This window comes from Chlorocebus sabaeus, chromosome 4 (assembly GCF_047675955.1).
Source record: "Chlorocebus sabaeus isolate Y175 chromosome 4, mChlSab1.0.hap1, whole genome shotgun sequence".
Lineage (NCBI taxonomy): Eukaryota > Metazoa > Chordata > Mammalia > Primates > Cercopithecidae > Chlorocebus > Chlorocebus sabaeus.
In genome coordinates, this window is record NC_132907.1 from 63,281,717 (window position 1) to 63,302,260 (window position 20,544).

The 20,544-nt window shown below is 38.3% G+C and overlaps 1 protein-coding gene across 2 annotated transcripts in view; it reads right to left on the bottom strand.

Moving 5' to 3' along the window:
* The window catches only part of CDH6 (cadherin 6), a 135,605-nt gene that overhangs the window by 23,381 nt on the left and 91,680 nt on the right, over positions 1-20,544 (bottom strand). For both annotated transcript variants that reach the window (XM_007961271.3, XM_037990718.2), the window contains exons 3-5: positions 6,701-6,995; positions 3,521-3,640; positions 1,296-1,463 (exon numbers count right to left, since the gene is read on the bottom strand). In XM_007961271.3, the coding sequence (XP_007959462.3) occupies positions 1,296-1,463; positions 3,521-3,640; positions 6,701-6,995 (583 nt within the window). The remainder of the gene's footprint in view (positions 1-1,295; positions 1,464-3,520; positions 3,641-6,700; positions 6,996-20,544) is intronic.

Here is a 20,544-nt window from a genome sequence, read left to right on the forward strand (position 1 = left end):
GGTCTTGAACTCTTGGCCTCATGCAGTCTTCCTCCCTCAGCCTCCCAAAGCTCTGGGATTACAGGAATGAGTTGGTGCACCCCAGGTTAAGTATTTCTCTAGTGTTTTCAACTTCCATTTTTAGGGCATCCTGCCCCTTTCTATCTTCTCCCCTCCCTTGCCTTGGCATATTGCTCAGTAACAAGTCACAGGCTATCTAAGCAGAGCAGAGTGAGTTACAAATTCCTGTGGTACCAGGGTGCAGGGGAAACCTTTTGTTATTCTTCCCCAGGGAATCTCCATATTAAAAAGGAGGTTTTGGGCAAACTGTTGGTGATCCTAATAGTTTTCATTTCAGGCCTGTGTAAAGGAAATGGTAGGCCTCACAGAACCTTTCTTCAACTTGTTATATCAGATATTCTTTAATTAGCTCTGATGTTTTTGCATTTAGCTAACTCTGATTAAAAACTTGAAAAAATAAAGAAAATAAAACTACTTCCTGTTGATTCATGTATACCTCTATTCTAAAGGAAGCCCGTATTAGCTGATTAGTTTTTTAAAAAATGCCATGATAGAATGAGTGGGTTTTGTATTTAATAATTAAGATAGCTTTTGTAGGAGATCATGGTCCCAAAGGGATTTTGTTCCTGGAAGAAAAGTTACGTTAAAACCAGTTCCCTCTTGGGTAGCTTTTTGTGAGAATTTTTAGCATACTTCTGATACCAAGGTGGTATTCATGGATGATGTTTTTCCTTCTTCTTCCTTCTTATCTAATCACAAGAGTTAATGATTTTGGAGACGACTTTCGGTATCTCAACTAACCATAATGTAGAAAACGATTTATGATTACAAATGGATTAAGTACCTAGTTACTTCCACAGTTGTATTTTTAGAAACAGTAAAATGATAAATCCTCCCCTTACAAAGCTTTGTGAGGATTTAAGAGATTACATGCCTGATTAAATTCACAAAACATAAAGTCAAATTTTTCCTAACAAATTGCAGCATGCTTGTATACATATGTTCTGCATGAGCAGATTTATGTCTGTGGTAGTTTTCTTAATAAGGAGAAATGAAACAATGATGTTGCCTTTACAACAACAGCAGAAATCACTCAGCTAATTACCAATACAGGAACATAAATGTTCACATTTCCTGAGCGTTGCCATGTTGTCAACTCATTTTTTAATAAAAGTACCAGTTCTTCTTAAGTCCACTAACTTTGACAATAATGATGACAATGGAAAATAAAAACTCTTAACGTTCAAGTTTTATAAAAGCACATTGGAGAAACTCATTCAATCAAATGTTCCTACTCTGGGGGAATCGGGGAGGGTTGTCGTTGACATCAGTCAGTGTGATGTTCACGGTGGTGGTCCCAGATAATCCTCCCATCTGGCCGCCCATATCCTTGGCTTGAATCACCACTTGGTACTGCTCCCTGTTTTCTCGATCCATGTTGAGCAAAGCTGTCTTGATGATACCTGTGGATGTGAAATTTAAGAGTGCAAAGGGATGCATTAAGAATACTTTATGGAATCATTTATTTATGCAAACAAACATAAACTGTCACCCACAATATGCAGAATGCTATGCAGATGTCATGATGATATAAAAATAAGCATATACAGCCTTTATACTGAAGGGTATTACAATCACACAGGGGCGATAGATCCATTAAAAGAAGACTGTAATACAAGGAGAATAAAAATAAGTACAAGTCAGATTCTGCAATAGCATAGACTATTAAGGGTTATAAGACACTCAATATTATAATTACATTATGGATGTATAAATATTAAGTGTTATAAGATGACACGCAAAATCTAAAATGACTTGTGGTATAAAGGTGGACTACAATAGCTGCTTGATAAAAGACATTTAGGTGAATTATGAGGAAATTGTTAGGAAAGTCACATACTTGAACGACTCTTGAGTTTCCCATTATGAATTAACTAATTACTCCTCAGATACACCTACCATAATGAATGCTCTGAGGATTTTCTAAATTGTAAAACTATGGTCTTTAGAAAATAGAACATCAATTCTCTCATAATGATCATCTTGTATGATTCTAGAGAATTTTGGAATTAAGGTTCAAGGTCTTTCAGCCTTTTAGAATTCCTAAAGCTGACCGTGAACTTTAGTTCAACTGGCCCCAATGGCAACCAAAATTTTTAAGTTAGGTTAAATTTATCTCTGTTGTTAGGTCGTTATAAAATAGTTAAAGAACTTCTAAAAGTTTGCCCAGTTTCTATGTAACGTTTATGCTTAAATTAACTTTCTTTCAAATTTCACTGGAGAAGCCTTTATAAACTTCTGCAGAAACACATTCTAGTGCTTAACAACTAATGAAGCGAAAATATCTTTTTTAAAATTTTTAACAAGAATACTTCAGATAACAGATCAATTTTATTCCTATAGTCCGGGCTTCAGTGAAAGTACAGCTGCTTTCTGTTCTCCAAATAATAGTACTTCTCTATTTAAATACAGGAGATCACCTTAGCCTTTTGTCCTTTAAGCTGAATAATTCTAATTTTTCATCCTCATTGTTTTTCAACTCAACATTTTCTTTCTCCTTGGGATTCTTTCCAAGTTCATTGCACCACTTAACACAGAGATTTCCAACTGGATGTGGGAACCTAGGGAGGTTTTGATTTCTACCAAGAATAATGGATGTTTAAAAAATGTATAAAAGGAAATTGACTCATTATGATAAACATATGCGTAGAATTTACTATACAATACAAATGATATTTGCTAAAAACAGATCATTATAAGATAGGTTGCTACTTTGTGGAGAAAATACAGGAAACAGAAAACTGAGATGTTGAAAAGAGGATTCCAGATGGCATTTCACTTTGATTAGGACTCCATCAGTTAGGATGGGCTAGACAATGATGTGATAACAAACAATGCAAAATCTGAGTGGTTTCACACAGCTAAAGATTATTTTTCGCTCAGGCTCTGAGTAGGTAAGCAGGTAGCTTGGTTCACCACACCACTCAGACATTCAGGCTACAGACTACATCTCAACATTGGTTTCCATGATAACTGTGGCAATGGACAGGAATGTGGCAGATCGTGTACCAGCTTGGAAAATTTTACTAAGAAGCGACTTGTATCATCATCACATTTATTCAACCAAATACATCGCATGGCTACATCTAGTTTCAGAGCAGAATAGAGAGACACAATCCCACTAAATAATTAGAAAAAGAAGATTCCGAGTATCTGTAAACAGGCCAATAGCTATCAAAAAGGGGTTGACCTTTTAGCTTCGCCCCAAACTGGAAGAAAACTAAGGCAATACATAATTTTTCTCAGTCTACTCCATAGAAAGGGTGGGTGAAAGATTCATTGCCAGACTTTTTGATTACAAGGATTCAGATGTCATGTTTACAAATATATCGTTAGTGTTTGGTGGATGTATGCAAGAAAAACCAATCACACTGATTATTTTTATTAAAAAATATGCTAGCTCAGCTGAGCATGTCAATTAAAATTACAGATTATAAAAAGGAAGATCAAAAAGTCTAACCTGTTTCTGATTCAACTGAAAAATAGGGCTGTCCCTGTAGAATACTGTAGACAACTTTAGCACTGTTCCCATATGTTGGATCATCCGCATCTGTTGCAGTGACTTGGACAACAAATGTACCTGTAATGACAGAAACATAAACTGAAAACACATCGAGAGTTCGTGTGAATCTTTGACACACACCAAAACCAGCATGATCTTAATTTTGTACAGGAATATCATGCTGAGGAAGTCGAAAACTTTGGTAGGATGCTGGGTGAAAAAGGATTGGCTTCTTTACTGTAAAGAAATACAATCAACATTTAGAAATATTGTTAAGGATTAGGTTACAGAGAAGCATGGGAATGATCATGACTTGGGGTCATGTTCATTTGCAAGCCTCATGTTATGTTGGAATCATGGAGATTCCAACCCATCTCCAATGGCGGGGTTTGACTAGACTCTTGCTTTAGTGATTCTTTTGAGTTCTCCTGGACAAAGTCAATCAGCATCTTGCTTCCTTTGCCCACAGGAATTAGTTTAGGAATTGTTCATTCAGGGGCCACTCATGATTTTGCTGGAAATTCTGTCACAGATACTCTTTTTCTTGGACTGTAATGTGCTGATATACATTTGCAGCAGCTATTTTGTGATCTTAGAAATGCCAGCCTGAGGACAAAGCTGGATAGAATAGAAAATTACAGAAAAACAGCTGGAACTCAGATAAAATCCTGTCCAAAGCCCACTTTACTTTTTGACTTAAGTAATGTGACCAATAAATACTTATTTGTTGTTGTTTAAACTAGTTTGAGTTGGATTTCCAGTTACTTACCAATAAAAGCATCCTAAATGATAAATCTGACAATTCTAAACAGTTAAAAGGCCCTGAACCTTAAAGACTGTAGTTATGGATTACATAAAGAATCAATGAATTGGAACAGCAGAGCACAAACATCTGGAATCTGTAATTCCAAAAGGTTATTATAATTAAATATACAAAGAACACTATTACATTTCAGATCAGCATTCTTATTTTAGTGACCACAGTTGCCTAATAATCTTCAAAGTATTCCTAACCCCCTGAAATTCCACATAAATTTTTATGTGTATGCCTACATGTCTATTTCACTGAGGAGAAATTCCATAGATTTTATATGATTCTCAAAGGACTCTGTGACTTCCCGAAAGGATGAGAGTCTCTAATTAAGGTCACTTAATGGCTGTTTTTTTGTTATTTGTATCAGATACCCAGTAAGCATACTGCTGGAGTTCCCCTTTCCATGAAAGAGGTAGGGAAGTTACATCCGGGGAATATTAGGAATTCTACATTGCTTTTGTAATATCTAGCCAATTTCCCTTATTGAAGAAACAGATTGTAGTATGTTAGGATTGGATGCCCTGAATGTATAGTGCTGATGCACAAAACAGAGTACCCACCCTTGTAATTTGGCAAGGGAGGTGGGGAGACTGAGAACATCTTATGATATTAAGGTGAAAGTCAAGTCAACAAACATTCAAGTTCTTATTTAACATTAACACAAAATTTGATTGCTTTTAGAATATGATATCTGGACATTTTAAAGGTCTATTCATTGCCAGATATTGTACTAGGGGCTCTGCACCTGTTTTCTCATCTAATCCTCATGATAGCCTTTAGGAGTTGACATTTATTATTTATTTTTTCAAGATACAGAACTGGAGGATCAGAGAAATCAAATAATTTGCCCAAGGCTACACTGCTGGTTCTTAGTGGAGATAGTTTCACATGCAGTTCTGTTTGATACTAAAGTCCATTTTTGTTCCCATGCTGTTGTCCCACTGCCTTTATGGAATTTCTTGAAGATGCCTTTCTATAATCACAATAATGAGATATCAATTAAGGATGATGAATATCAACATAACTGTGTCTGTGTGCAAACTGAAAAAAGCCTTTTTATTTTTCTCAAGACATATTACTGTCAACTACCCCTAAATGTTCATAATACAAATTTAATTCTATAATGGCTTCAAAAGTGAATGGCACCCCCTAGAATTGTGCAGTGCGATACCTGCATATCTGGCTACAGTTGCCCTGAGTAGTGCTGATGAAGAGACTATTCTTCATGAATTCTTCTGCCTTTTACCACATAGAGGAGAAACTTTTCCTAACAAATTTAAAGAATGCCATTCTATTGCTGCTATAACCAGTGAAGAAGAAGAAGAAGAAGAAAAAAAAAAATCCAATCATCTCCCTCTTTGCTTTGTGAGGCTTGCAATTTTTGTAACAAAACAAAGTGGCTTTAAATAATGAGAGAAGCAATTTCTTCATAAGACAAATGTAGATGTTTTACAATGATTTCCATGGATTGGTTATTTTCTGTGTCTTGGATCTGTGAACTACAATGTCTCTGGTATCTAACTGACAGAATCATAATAAAGTTATTATGTAATTTCAGCCCTTTTGAATTTGACAGAGTGAAAATAAAAATAACGCTTTATATAAGTAGTTTAAAATTTGTCACTGTCTCCCATGAAGTATTTCAATGTGGCTAAGAGTGATGTCAGTAGGATTCTTTTTCTTAATTTAAATCCTATTTACTTCTCTCAATTTAAACAAATTAAATCCACCATTTGAAACAAGTAGTAGAATTGTGTATAAAATATTAATTCACTCCATAGAGTTATGAAAGTCTTTTCATTTCCACCATGTAGCAAAGGATCCACTCCCTAGACATAACGTGCCTATTGTTTATGGATTAAAAAAATGTTCTCTGAATTTCCTTTCCAAATATAGAGTTACTAGGTACTTAAACCAATTATCACTACTTTTTAGACTGGATTGTAAATTTAAGTTTTTATTTTCTATTTGGGAGATTGTTACTTGGACCCTAACACCCATGTAGGCTAAGAGAAGTGGAGAAGGTTGCTGTCTTTCAGCCCAAGAAAGAGAATGGGCATTCAGGGTGGGAGAGAAAGGAGACGGTCTCTCTTTCGACCTCCCACTCCCACCCGGCCACTTTTCAGACCCTCTTTAGAGGAAATGTGGTTGTAAAAATAATAACAAAATGAGACTAGAGTAATATTAGGAAACATATGCATACATGGATTGAAGAAGTTAGCATCTAAATTCATGCAGTTCGGTACTTTGAGCTCACGGGATTCCTTACTCAGTGGATGCACCAGGGGAGAGCCAGGTTTTGGCTGAAGTCACGTCTCACTCACCGACATCAGACATTTCGGGGACAGTGGCTGTGTAAACCTCCTTGGTGAATATTGGTTCATTGTCGTTGATGTCATGGATCTTGATGATGAATTCAGACTCGGGCTCCACGGGTCTCCCTGTCCTTCTGTTTATAGCCTGAGCTCGAAGGATGTAAACAGGTTTTTCTTCCCTGTCCAGCCTCTTGGTGGCCTGTATGTCGCCTGTGTTTTCATTAATAATGAAGAGATCTCCTGCTCCATCTCCTGAAAGGATATATTTAAGTGATCCATCTCCTCTATCCTGGTCTGAATGTAACTAGTGTAGAAAAAAAAAAATTAAAGAAAGTAAAAGTCAAGCATGTGGTTCTAAACTGTTTTTGTCTTTTTGGTGCATGCTATATTAACTTTTATTCAATCCTTTCTAAGGTGTATAGGTTTTTTTGTTTTGTTTTGTTTTGTTTTGTTTTGTTTTGACTATTTACATAACCTCTCAATGGTAAATACCATGCATTAATGCACATGTTTCTTTATAATCGTAGAATTTTTCAGACCTGGAACAGAGTTTGGGAGAAAATTTAGTAATCTTTATTTTGAAGAAGGGAAAACAAAAGGCAAGAGCAATAGCAATGTGGCCAAGGACATATTAGGGTGGCCGGAATGAAACTCTTTTCACGATTTTCCTGTTTTTCACTGTAGCTTTCACATTCCACTAATACACTCTTGTCCTCACTTGCATGTACACAAACATATTAGAGAAGCAATATCCTGTTGAGAAAAGGACTTTGATTTTTGAATCAGAGAGACTTGGGTATATTCTATTTCTACCTTACATTTATTATCTTCGTGAATTTAGGGAAGCTTGGCAACTTCCTTGAGTCTTTAGTGATGGAGATTATAATCATTTTTTTCTGGGAAGATGTGATGTTTATTTATTTATTTATGAAATTCCACTCAAAGCATTTGAGAAATATCCTAAGTGCTGCCACGGGCAATACCTTGAAAATCACCTGACTAGATAATTTACGGGTCACTTGGAACAGTAACATTTCACGTTTAGACTTTAGTATAAGATAGGAAAGGACCTTCTAATAATTTGAGCCAACCTAAAATTGAAATAGTCTTATGAGTAGTGAGTTCCCTGCTCCTAAAGGTAATCAAGCAGAGATTCTGATGACTAACTGTTGGTGAAATGGGTTTGGGTAAAAGGCGGAATTAAATGAATACTAAGGATACCGCAGAAATAGAAGATGAGAATCCTAACTTGGATAAGTAGGATTCTTATCCATTTTTCCTTTCCCAGAGATTATATCCACAGTGCTGATTTCCTATTGTCTCCTAAATTCCCTTTTTCTCACCCAGCAAAAGGTTAGATGATACCTTTAGATGGTACCTAGACCTAACTATAGGTCTATAGGACATATATACACACACATATACATATACATACACACACACACATATATATATATAAATTCAGTCTGTAGGTTTTCAGATAATTTAACTCTATTTGCAAATTTTCAAAAAGTGCTTTTTATTGAGGAGGACTATTTATAAACTCCCAGAGTTTTAAGCATCCACAGTATATAGAGAAGTTAGTCTTAGTGGGAAGGCTGCTACTCTCTATCTTGTTTCAACTCTGCCTAAACAGAGTATGGGCTATGCTACAACAACAGCAACAACAGCTACGCCAAGTCTTTCTCCTGTTGATTAATACTGCACAAAATGCTCGGAGAAGCATTACACATTTGAAAATAGACTCTTAGGACAAAAAGAGACTTTAAAAATCATCTAACCTAGTCTAAAAGTGTATTCCGTGGAATGTCATTTCCAGGAAGTGCTGAGGGAAAGAAATACTTTATATACAGCCTCTTTTTTAGAGTCACTGTTAACATGTCAGAGGCTCTGAGTGTCTGCAGTTTGAAACTATATTTGATTCTGTGTAATCTAGTTTACCCTTTCTTGTTGAAAGAATCCTTTTTGGGTATAACTTATATGGATATTCCCCATACCAGTTTTCCAAAAAAGATACTTTGGGAAACATGAACTAATTTAAAAATCCATCACTGTAGAGTCAAGAAAACTGAGAATCCGGTGCGTGCTGTGTTTCCAAAATCACACAGCTCATGGGAAAAGAACCTGAAGATTAACTCTGGAGCGCAGGAAGAGGCTTTATAGATTATTTGGTGCAACTTCCTCATTTTTAGAGGTAGGGAAACTGTGTTTAATGTAACACAGCTAAAGCTAGTTAATCGTGGTGTTTGGGGAAGAGAATATTATTCATATAATTAGTAGCCTTGAAAGCAATTTGGCAGAAATAATGGAAGATAAATTCGAATGGGGAGGAAATTGCTTAGAAGTGAGATAAATGCAATCAGAAAAGTAAAACAAGAGCATCCCATGATTTGAGTGATGGGATATGCTAAGGAAACGCTGAAACCATCATGACACACAAAGAGCCACTGGGGAAAGTTTAACTCTCCATCGTCAAATTCGAATGACTGAAGAGGCTCTTAAAAAGCTATTTCATTAACCCATGAGTAAGGAAACCAATGTCACCACTTGGTGGATCCTTGCTCTAGGGCAGCTGTGGTCAGCAGCCTGGCACAGTGCGGGGGGCACGGTCCTAGGCATGAGCCACGTTCATTCTTTTTCACTCAGCAAGTGTAAGACCACAGCAGAGTCAATTAACCTCCCTCAGCCAGGATTCTTATCTGCAAAATGAGGATAATAAGAGCTACACGGCGAGGCTGTTGTGAAGATCTAATTGAAGACCACATGCAAATAGTACATTAACCACCATGTAAACATGCAATAAAAGCATAATATGGGTCTTATAAATTACAAAGTGCCTCCCACATTTAAGCCAGTGCTACCGTTATTAACTCTTAGTTTATAATCAGCTTGTTTTTTCTCCTATTTTGACTTTGAGAACTTTGTTTTGAAGACTTTGAAAACCCAATTTTACAGACACATGGTATCTCTAAGGCAAAATCTGTGATCAAAAGCCAGTATTCTTTAACTGGGCAGTGGGGGGCAATTGCTATCTTTACATATGATTTATCATATTCACATTCCACTAGATTATACACTCTCCTCCACCAGTTCTTTCATCGGTTTCAGTATGCAATTGTTGCACACTTAGTAGGTGAATTTCACATCTGGGCACAAGATTTATTCAGGTAAAAGTAATCAGAAACTTATTTTTAGCTGTCAGGCGAGACCATTTCGATGACTTATAGAACAAACACCTGAAACAATGTTAAAGGGCAGAGGAGACGTTAAAGAAGACTGTGAGCAAGGATTGCTTTGCAGATCACAATTCTGATTTATCAATATTTGAAAACTAGTGGGAAAATGCATCTCTTCTCTTCGCATTGTCTGGTAATAAAGCAATTGAACACCCTCCCGCTTCCTCCCTCCAAAGTGCATTTTCTGGGTCTGACAGAGTACACGGAGCAGAAACTCCCAAAGCCTCTGCTTTTTCTCCCCACTCTCCTCCTCTGCCATCCAACTCCCCTGGGGCCAGTTCTTTTCTTCGGAAAAAAAAGAAACATAAGACATCAGTGCCTGTGAAAGTGGTGGTGAAAACCAGACATGAGGGGTGTATTGAGCACTTAGATTTTAATTGGATTTTTTCTTTTGTGATGTCATTCATCATGGTCACTGTAAAAGACAGACGGTTAAACAACAACAAATAAAAGGTTGTAGGCTGCCCGAGGCATGTTTTCACTAATTTCAGTTTAATGTGGCTGTTCCATTAAGTTTAATCATCTGGTTCACTTTTAACGATTCACCATGAAGTAAAAATTATCCACTTGCCTCAGAAAGTCACATCTCACCTGTGGCTGGTATGACTTTTTACTACTGTACCTGCAGCATTTTGTGCCAGAGGGAGCTCTTGGTCTTTGTCCGCTTCCTCTGTTGATTTTTAAAATTAATTAATTAATTAATTAATTTAGAGATGGCGTCTCACTCTGTTGCCCAGGCTGGAGGGCAGCGGCACGATCTGGGCTCACTGCAACCACTGCCTTCCAGGTTCAAGCGATTCTCTTGGCTCAGCCTGCCGTATAGCTGGGATTACAGGCACTCCCCACCCCCCCACCACACCTGGCTAATTTTTTGTGTATTTTTAGTAGAGACAGAGTTTTATCATGTTGGCCAGGCTGGTCTCAAACTCCTGACCTCAAGTGATCTGTCTGCCTTGGGCCTCCCAAAGTGCCAGGATTACAGGTGTGAGCCACTGTGTTAATTTTTTTTTTTTTTTTTAATGCAGCGTATTGGCAAATAAACACACGGATTTTTGGTTGTAGATGTAGCTCCATGGTGGGTGGGACCAAAATCATGGCAGCATCTTTGCCAACTGGTTGTTGTGCTTTCCTGGGGACACAGCATGTTTTTACATGCTAAATGTGCCTACTTCCAACTTGACTTTAAATCAGATTCAAAGGCATAACGAAGATGTTTAGTGGTCTGTGAAGCCAGCTACTGCTGCCCTATTGTTCCCATTTCCTGTGTGTCCCCAAGTCACCATCTGAGTCAGTGACCAAGTGGAATCTCCGAAGCATATGCATTGTTGAGACACTAAACAGTCCAAACAATGCTGGCGAGGGTGTGGAGAAAAGGGAACGCTCATACACTGTTAGTGGGAAGATTAGTTCAATCTCTATGGAAAACAGTATGGAGATTTTTCAGAGAACTAAAATTAGAACTACCATTTGACCCAGCAATTTAGTAAATCATTCTGTAATCTATCCAAAGGAAAAGAAATCATTCTATCAGAATGACACCTGCATTCATATGTTTATCATAACACCATTCGCAATAGCAAAGGCATGGAACCAACCTATGTGTCCACCAACAGTTGACTGGATAAAGAAAATATGGTACGTATACACCCCAGAATACTACAAAGCTGTAAAAAAGAAAGAAATCATGTCCTTTGCAGTAACACGGATGGAGCTGGAGACCATTATCCTAAATGAACTAACACAGACACAGAAAATCAAATACCACATGTTCTTACTTGTAAGTGGGAGCTAAACAAAAAGTACGCATGGACATAATGATGGGAAAATAGACCTTGGGGACTCCAAAGTTGGGAGGAAGGGGAGTGATGGCTGAAAAATCACCTACTGGGTACAATGTCCAATACTGGGGTGATGGGTACACTAGAAACCCAACACCCACCATTACACATGTAATACATAACAAGTACCCTCTGAATCTAAAATAAAAATTAAATAAAATAATCCCCTCTCCCCCAGCAAAAACAATCCAAACAGAAGTTTGCCTAGATGACACACATAGGAAAGTACCTACAGCAGCCTTACATGGGCTTAGGAGATGTATGAAGTGATGTTTGGCTAAAATGGAAAATTGAAGTTTGGCTAATATACTTGTAGGGTGTAGTGTAAATGTAATGTTGCTCTTTTTAATCTGAGATGTTACAAGACAATTAGAGAACAGTGGTGTTGAAAAGATGCTGTCTGATTGGGATTGAGGGAGAGAAACAGGAATTGCAACAGAGAGAACATCTTTGAGTTAAATATGTAGAATGTTGCTTTAAATTAGCACAATAAATCAAGTTATGACAAACTGAGACTTAACTGCATCAATATCTATGTATATGTATAGATGTCTGCATGTATACATACATCTTTATATATAATGCATGTATACGTAATGCTAATAAATAGACTTAGTGTTGTGAAGGCTGGGAAAAGCTTGTTGGGCAGAGTTCATATCAGGTGGAAATTGAACCTTGCTTGAAGTACATGGCAGGGATTAGAATTGTTTCTGTTTTAGAGATTATAGAATTAGGTAAATCAAAAGTATATTTTAATAAAATTCCATGTGACATGTTTTATGCTGTATTTGAATGCTAATAATTTGGCATGAGTTAAGTAACTTATATCTGATGATTATTTTACCAATTAAAAAGCTGATGATGGCAGCATAGGATTGTGGCAGGTTCCCAGCTGTGGGTCGGCTGGGTGTGTGGCTGTTCAGCCCTGTGATTCAGTTTTCACATTGTAATATGTGTGAATGTAAAGGGTGCAACTTCAGTGTCCCTGGTTTAGCAGGAATTGGCTTACTCTAGTCCTCTTTTTTTCTTTTTTCCACAGGTTGCGATGTAAGTGAGGTAGTGACCTGGTTTCCACCAGGCTGAGGAGGACAGTGCCCAAGGGAATGGCAAGCCACAAAGTGGAAGGAACCCAGGTTCTAGAATAACCTCATATCCAACCAGCCTGTCATGTGAAAGATGAAAGAAAGGCATTGCACTTCAGCCATTATATTTTTGAAGTTTTGTTGTTGTTTTTGTAGTTCTGCCTTGACCCTAACTCAGTGGTTCTCAAAGTGCAGTCCCTGGACCAGCCGCATTGGCATTACCTGGGAACTAGTTAGAAATGCAAACTTCTGGAATCAGAAACTCAGGGGATGTCCACCAGCGCTGTGTTTTAAGAAGCCCTGTAGGTAGTTCTGACAAGTGCTCAGGTTTGAGAGCCACTGCCTTAACTAGTACAATCATAATAGTTATAAGCATGGACATAGGCAGGGAAAGAGGTGAGTGTAAATTTATGCTACATACGCGTCACATAACCTTGGGGAATTTAGTTAACCTCTCCAGGTCTTCATTTCCTCATCCACATGATGGGAATAATAATAATACTTAATTTACAAGTAGGTTTCTCTGACAATAAATAAAATAACAAATGTAAGATGCTTAGTAGAGGGCCTACCTCGGAGAAAACCTTCAATAAATTACTCTTGAATTGATAAACACCAAGTATCCAAAGGTGGATTTTGGGAAAGTGGTGGGATTTGGATCTGAATTCTGACTTTCCTATTAATCAGTGAAATAAATTAAGTGATCTTAGTCTCCATTCAGTCCTAATATAGAACTGGAAATGATTAACTTTGCCTCCTCTATCTGCCCCTTAAATGCTGGTATCCTGTAGGCCTGTGTCTTTGGTCCTTGTTTCCCTCCTTTCACATGCTCTCCCCACATGAGATCCTCTATGTATTTTCATGGATTCAATTGCTATCTCTGTAACATGAGTGCCCAAATCTATCTATTGCCCCAGGTAAGAGCATTTTCTTGAGATCTAGAGTCAAGAATATAGTCACCTGTTAGGCAAGTCTCTTAGACAACTTACACTCAGCACATCCATATTGACCTCATCACCTTCTCTCCAAATCATTTTCCTCCTCTCATCTTTGTGAAAGCCACCAGGGAATCATCCTAGGCCATCCCCTCTGCCACTATCCCCACATTCATTAAGCCAACAACTCTAGTCAATTCTACCTCTTATGTATATCTTGATTCACCTAACTTTTCCCATTTTCACTGCTGTCACCCTGGTCCATGCTATTGCCTTTTCTCATTGGTCTATTGCAAGGAGGCCCTCCAAACACACACCCAGGCTTGCTTTCTTTAGATTTTCCTTTCTGTAACTAGATCAACTTAAGAACAACACCAACTCTGAAGATGCCACTCTCCTCTGATTAAATCCTGCAGTGTCCTCTTTAGTCTTGGGATAAAGCCCTCATCCCCACCCCTTCACATGGCCTCCAAAGCCCAGCAAGGCCTCTGCTCTCCTCCTCTCTTTGGCTTCATCAGCCATCATTCTCCCCTTAATTCTCCTGGTTCCAGTCATACCCTACTTCTTTCAGCTTTTTGAAGATAACATCACTAACTAGCTCTTTCGTAGCTAGGCCTTCCCACATGTGGTTCCCTTGACATCAAGCCCTTTTAACATCCTCACCTGGTTAAGCCAACTCCTGTGCCCGGTCTGCTTAATCTTTATCACCTCGGGGAAACCTTCCTTAAGCTACTGGTCTAAGTTAGATTCTCCTCCTATATGCAATCAATTCATTCCCCACTTAGCCATCAGCACATTCTATTGTCGATGATGATGTGTTTTACAGCTGTTTTTCTAGCTAGATTGCAAGTTCATAAAGGAAGCCACCAAACCCATCTAGGTCACTTCTGTATCCTCAGAGCCTGATATACAGGCACTTTATAGATACTAAGAGTCAATCAAAGCAAGGAATGAATGAATGAATGAATAAATGAATCTTTTAAACATTAAATTGGATAAGATATCAATGATCAGTGAAGGTTTCTGGCACATAGCAGATACTCAATAAATCTTAGTGTCCTCTATCCTCTTTCTTTACTTTAGGATAAGGGGATTCTGTAGATCAAAAATATACACTCCTGAAATTGCCAGATAATTTATCAATTACTACTAAACATTAGACACATGGTCTAATCTGAACAATCTGAGGAAGTAATTCAAGTTATTGCCTCAGACTTGAAAAAATTTATTTAATAACAAATTCAACCCCAATACAATAGTAAAACCAACTTGTATTGGGTTTGTTGACAAAAATGGACCAATTGTAAGTACACTGAATTCAATGACTATCATAAATACATTGGGTGCTGGGTCAGAAGTCATCTGTTAATGGTGAAAAAGCTGCAAGATTTTACTGAACTATATTTCAAGCATCCTCCTGTTGCAGCAACTAAAGAGAAATGCTCCATTTCACAGAAACATCATTTCATAATAAAATAATTTAACTATGTCAACCACGGCCATTAAAAACATTTACCGGTCTGACGAGTTGCATAAAGCAATGAATAAAAGCATCTAAACTCTTTCTTCTATAAACTTGCCATTTACATTGGAATACAATATATAGAAAAAAAGCAGAAATTAGATACTTTACTGTTGTTAGGTATTAGGATTCACAAGGTAAGTAAAAAGCTGGAGAATAGCATAGAAGAAACTTGTAAGTTGGAGAAGACCAAACTGGGGAATGTGTAAGCTCTTTGATGGTTTAGGAAGACTTCTTGGAGAAGTTTAGACTACTGATGGGAGAAAAATGATTTAGCAACCAATATGAGGACATGGCATGGTTTCAAGGCTCAGTGTGGGAGAAAATCAGAAGACGCCTTGAGTATGTGCCTGGGGTAATAAAAGCCATAAAGTCAGCAAAAATAGAAACAGTCCTTCCCTTAAGTTGCAGGGTCACATATTTTCTCACACTGCACTCAAATGTGCAAGGAAAGATGCAGCTTCCTTATAATTATTTTTGTTTACAGCTTTTCCCTCAAGCTCTAGTCCCATTGAGGATTAGAAGCTCAATACAGTTGAATATCGACTCAGTAATTTAGTGAAATCCCAATAAAGTCTTCCTGATTCAGTAATACGGTCTCTTTTGGATAAATCTCAGTCTTTCTGGTTTCTTTCTCCTCCTGCTTTGCTCCTGATCCAGTCCAAGATGACATCTGCCTGTATGAAGGAGAGGTAGCCAAATGGCCTTTGTCAGTGACAAATTTGGGGGCTTTTGGAGCCAAGGATGGTCCTCAGAATGCCCTCTGACCCTCTGGTCTCTAGAGAATATCTCTTCTTATTACTTTCCTCAGTGGCATCTGTGGTTCTGGCAGATCATGACCCTTGCTCTCCAGTGATCGAGGTGACTAGCTACATCTTGCATCCCCCACTGGCATCACACACTGCCCTCGAGGTCTGGCTATGTCTTCTTTATCGCCCTTAGCACATGTAGTCCTAGTTACAGGATTGCTTTGTCCTTCTATTGGACCATTTATTGGATCAATCCACCCGCTTCTTGCTCTGGAGAAGCCCAGGAAGGCTCATGGGAATGAAACAGGGCTTCTCCCTCACCACATGATTGCCCCAGGGGGAAGTGGGAAAAGCCCACTCTACTTTCACTTTTACCCAAACCTTGCCACTGTTCCACCCTGGGGATTCAGATTCATGTGTCTCAGGGCAGTAGAAATAAGTCTTTCTGTGTTATTTGAGAGCCAGGAATGTGAAGTTCCTTGGTTTCAGGAATATCCTACCACACAAACTGCTGTAGGTGGAAGGGCCAATTCCTAGTACAGACCCTGTGGAGATAGCTGGGGTGGAAAAATGACCTACATGCCAGAGCATGCTGCAAGTAATTCTTGGTGACTACATTTATAAATGGAATTAGTGAATTTTATTTTGGTTGGCCAGCTTATTTCTTGATCTACAAAATGGGCTTGAAAAGGATCTAGAAAATAGGGCCATGCACGGTGGCTCATGCCTGTAATCTCAGCACTTTGGGAGGCAGAGGCTGGTAGGTCACTTGAGCTCAGGAGTTTGAGACCAGCCTGGGCAACATGGCAAAACCCTGTCTCTACCCAAAACAAAAAATAGCTGGGCGTGGTGGTGCCTGCCTGTAGGCCTAGCTACTTGGGAGGCTGAGGCGGGAGAATCGCTTGAACCCAAGAGGCGGAGGTTGCAGTGAACTGAGATGATGCCACTGCACTCCAGCCTGGGAGACAGAGTGAGACTCCATCTTAAAAAAAAAAAAAGGGGAATCTAGAAAATATATTTTTCTGACAAAACCTGGGATCAGGCTGCCTTCATATTTCAAGTTCCTTTTCTATTACACCATGTTGGCTCTTATGACCCCCAAAATTAGTATTTTCCTTTACAGTAGAAATGATTTAATTGATTTTTATAATGGTGTAAAGATTTTATCTTTAAAGTCTTCTCTAATGTGATTCATCATCTGGCAATTGGTCTGGCTGGGATTTGGGAAAATGATAATAGCAGATATTTATTAAGCCCATACCATGGACCAGGTCATGACCTGAACTAATCACAAAGATTACATAAATTGTTACTCATCATGATTCTATTGTTTTTCTTTTTTAAAATACTTTAAGTTCTAGGGTACATGTGCACAACATGTGGGTTTGTTACATATGTATACATGTGCCATGTTGGTGTGCTGCACCCGTCAACTCGTCATTTACATTAGGTATATCTCCTAATGCAATCCCTCCCCACTCCTCCAACCCCACGACATGCCCTGGTGTGTTATGTTCCCCACCCTGTGTCCACGTGTTCTCATTGTTCAATTGCCACCTATGAGTGAGAACACGTGGTGTTTGGTTTCCTGTCCTTGTGACAGTTTGCTCAGAATGATGGTTTCTAGCTTCATCCACGTTGCTACAAAGGACATGAACTCATCCTTTTTTATGGCTTTATAGTATTCCATGGTGTATATGTGCCACATTTTCTTAACTCAGTCTATCATTGATGGACATTTGGGTTGGTTCCAAGTCTTTGCTATTGTGAACAGTGCTGCAATAAACATACAGGTGCATGGGTCTTTATAGCACATTTACAGCATTATTTATAATCCTTTGGGTATATATCCAGTAATGAGATGGCTGGGTCAAATGGTATTTCTAGTTCTAGATCCTTGAGGAATCGCCACACTGTCTTCCACAATGGTTAAACTGGTTTACACTCCCACCAACAGTGTAAAAGCACTCCTATTTCTCCACATCCTCTCCAGCATCTGTTGTTTCCTGACTTTTTAATGATTGCCATTCTAACTGGTGTGAGATGGTATCTCATTGTGGTTTTGATTTGCATTTCTCTGATGGCCAGTGATGACGAATATTTTTTCATGCGTCTGTTGGCTGCATAAATGTCTTCTTTTGAGAAGTGTCTGTTCATATTCTTTGCCCACTTTTTGATGGGGTTGTTTGATTTTTTCTTGTAAATTTGTTTAAGTTCTTTTTAGATTCTGGATATTAGCCCTTTGTCAGATGGGTAGATTGCAAAAATTTTCTCCCATTCCGTAGGTTGCCTGTTCACTCTGATGGTAGTTTCTTTTGCTGTGCAGAAGCTCTTTAGCTTAATTAGATCCCATTTGTCAATTTTGGCTTTTGCTGCCATTGCTTTTGGTGTTTTAGTCATGAAGTCCTTGCCCATGCCTATGGCCTGAATGGTATTGCCTAAGTTTTCTTCTAGGGTTTTCATGGTTTTAGGTCTGACATTTAAGTCTTTAATCCATCTTGAATTAATTTTTGTATAAGGGAAAAGGGAGGGATCCAGTTTCAGCTTTCTACATATTGCTAGCCAGTTTTCCCAGCACCATTTATTAAATAGGGAATCCTTTCCCCATTTCTCATTTTTGTTGGGTTTATCAAAGATCAGATGGTTGTAGATGTGTGGTATTATTTCTGAGGGTTCTGTTCTGTTCTATTGGTCTATATCTCTGTTTTGGTACCAGTACCATCCTGTTTTGGTTACTGTAGCCTTGTAGCATAGTTTGAAGTCAGATAGCATGATGCCTCCAGCTTTGTCCTTTTGGCTTAGGATTGTTTTGGCAATGTGGGCTCTTTTTTGGTTCCATATGAACTTTAAAGCAGTTTTTTCCAATTCTGTGAAGAAAGTCATTGGTAACTTGATGGGAATGGCATTGAATCTATAAATTACCTTGGGCAGTATGGCCATTTTCACTATATTGATTCTTCCTCTCCATGAGCATGGAATGTTCTTCCATTTGTTTGTGTCCTCTTTTATATCGTTGAGCAGTGGTTTGTGGTTCTCCTTGAAGAGGTTCTTCACATCCCTTGTAAGCTGAATTCCTAGGTATTTTATTCTCTTTGAAGTTATTGTGAATGGGAGTTCATTCATGATTTGGCTCTCTGTTTGTCTGTTACTGGTGTAGAGGAATGTTTGTGATTTTTGCACATTGATTTTGTATCCTGAGACTTTGCTGAAGTTGCTTATCAGCTTAAGGAGATTTTCGGCTGAGACGATGGGGTTTTCTAAATATACAATCATGTCATCTGCAAACAGTGACAATTTGACTTCCTCTTTTCCTAATTGAATACCCTTTATTTCTTTCTCTTGCCTGATTGCCCTGGCCAGAACTTTCAACACTATGTTGAATAGGAGTGGTGAGAGAGGGCATCCCTGTCTTGTGCCGGTTTTCAAAGGGAATGCTTCCAGTTTTTGCCCATTCAGTATGATATTGGCTGTGAATTTGTCATAAATAACTCTTATTATTTTGAGATACGTCCCATCAAAACCTAGTTTATTGAGAGTTTTTAGCATGAAGGGCTGTTGAATTTTGTCAAAGGCCTTTTCTGCAGCTATTGAGATAATCATGTGGTTTTTGTCTTTGGTTCTGTTTATATGATGGATTATATTTATTGATTTGCATATGTTGAACCAGTCTTCCATCCCAGGGATGAAGCCAACTTGATCATGGTGGATAAGCTTTTTGATGTGCTGCTGGATTTGGTTTGCCAGTATTTTATTGAGGATTTTTGCATCAATATTCATCAGGGATATTGGTCTAAAATCTCTTTTTTTGTTGTGTCTCTGCCAGGCTTTGGTATCAGGATGATGTTGGCCTCATAAAATGAGTTAGGGAGGATTCCCTCTTTTCAACTGATCGGAATAGTTTCGGAAGGAATGGTACCAGCTCCTCTTTGTACCTCTGATAGAATTCCGCTATGAATCTGTCTGGTCCTGGACTTTTTTTGGTTGGTAGGCCATTAATTATTGCCTCAATTTCAGAGCCTGTTATTGGTCTATTTAGGGATTCAACTTCTTCCTGGTTTAATCTTGGGAGGGTGTATGTGTCCAGGAATTTATCCATTTCTTCTAGATTTTCCAGTTTACTTGCATAGAGGTGTTTATAGTTTTCTCTGATGGTAGTTTGTACTTCCGTTGGATCAGTGGTGATATCCCCTTTTTCATTTTTTATTGTGTCTATTTGATTTCATTCTTCTCTCTTTTCTTCTTTATTAGTTTGCTAGCGGTCTATCAATTTTGTTGATCTTTTCAAAAAACCACCTCCTGGATTCTTTGATTTTTTGAAGGGTTTTTTGTGTCTCTATCTCCTTCAGTTCTGCTCTGATCTTAGTTATTTCTTGCCTTCTGCTAGCTCTTGCTTCTTTAGTTCTTTTAATTGTGATGTTAGGGTGTCAATTTGAGATCTTTCCTGCTTTCTCTTGTGGGCATTTAGTGCTATAAATTTCCTTCTACATACTG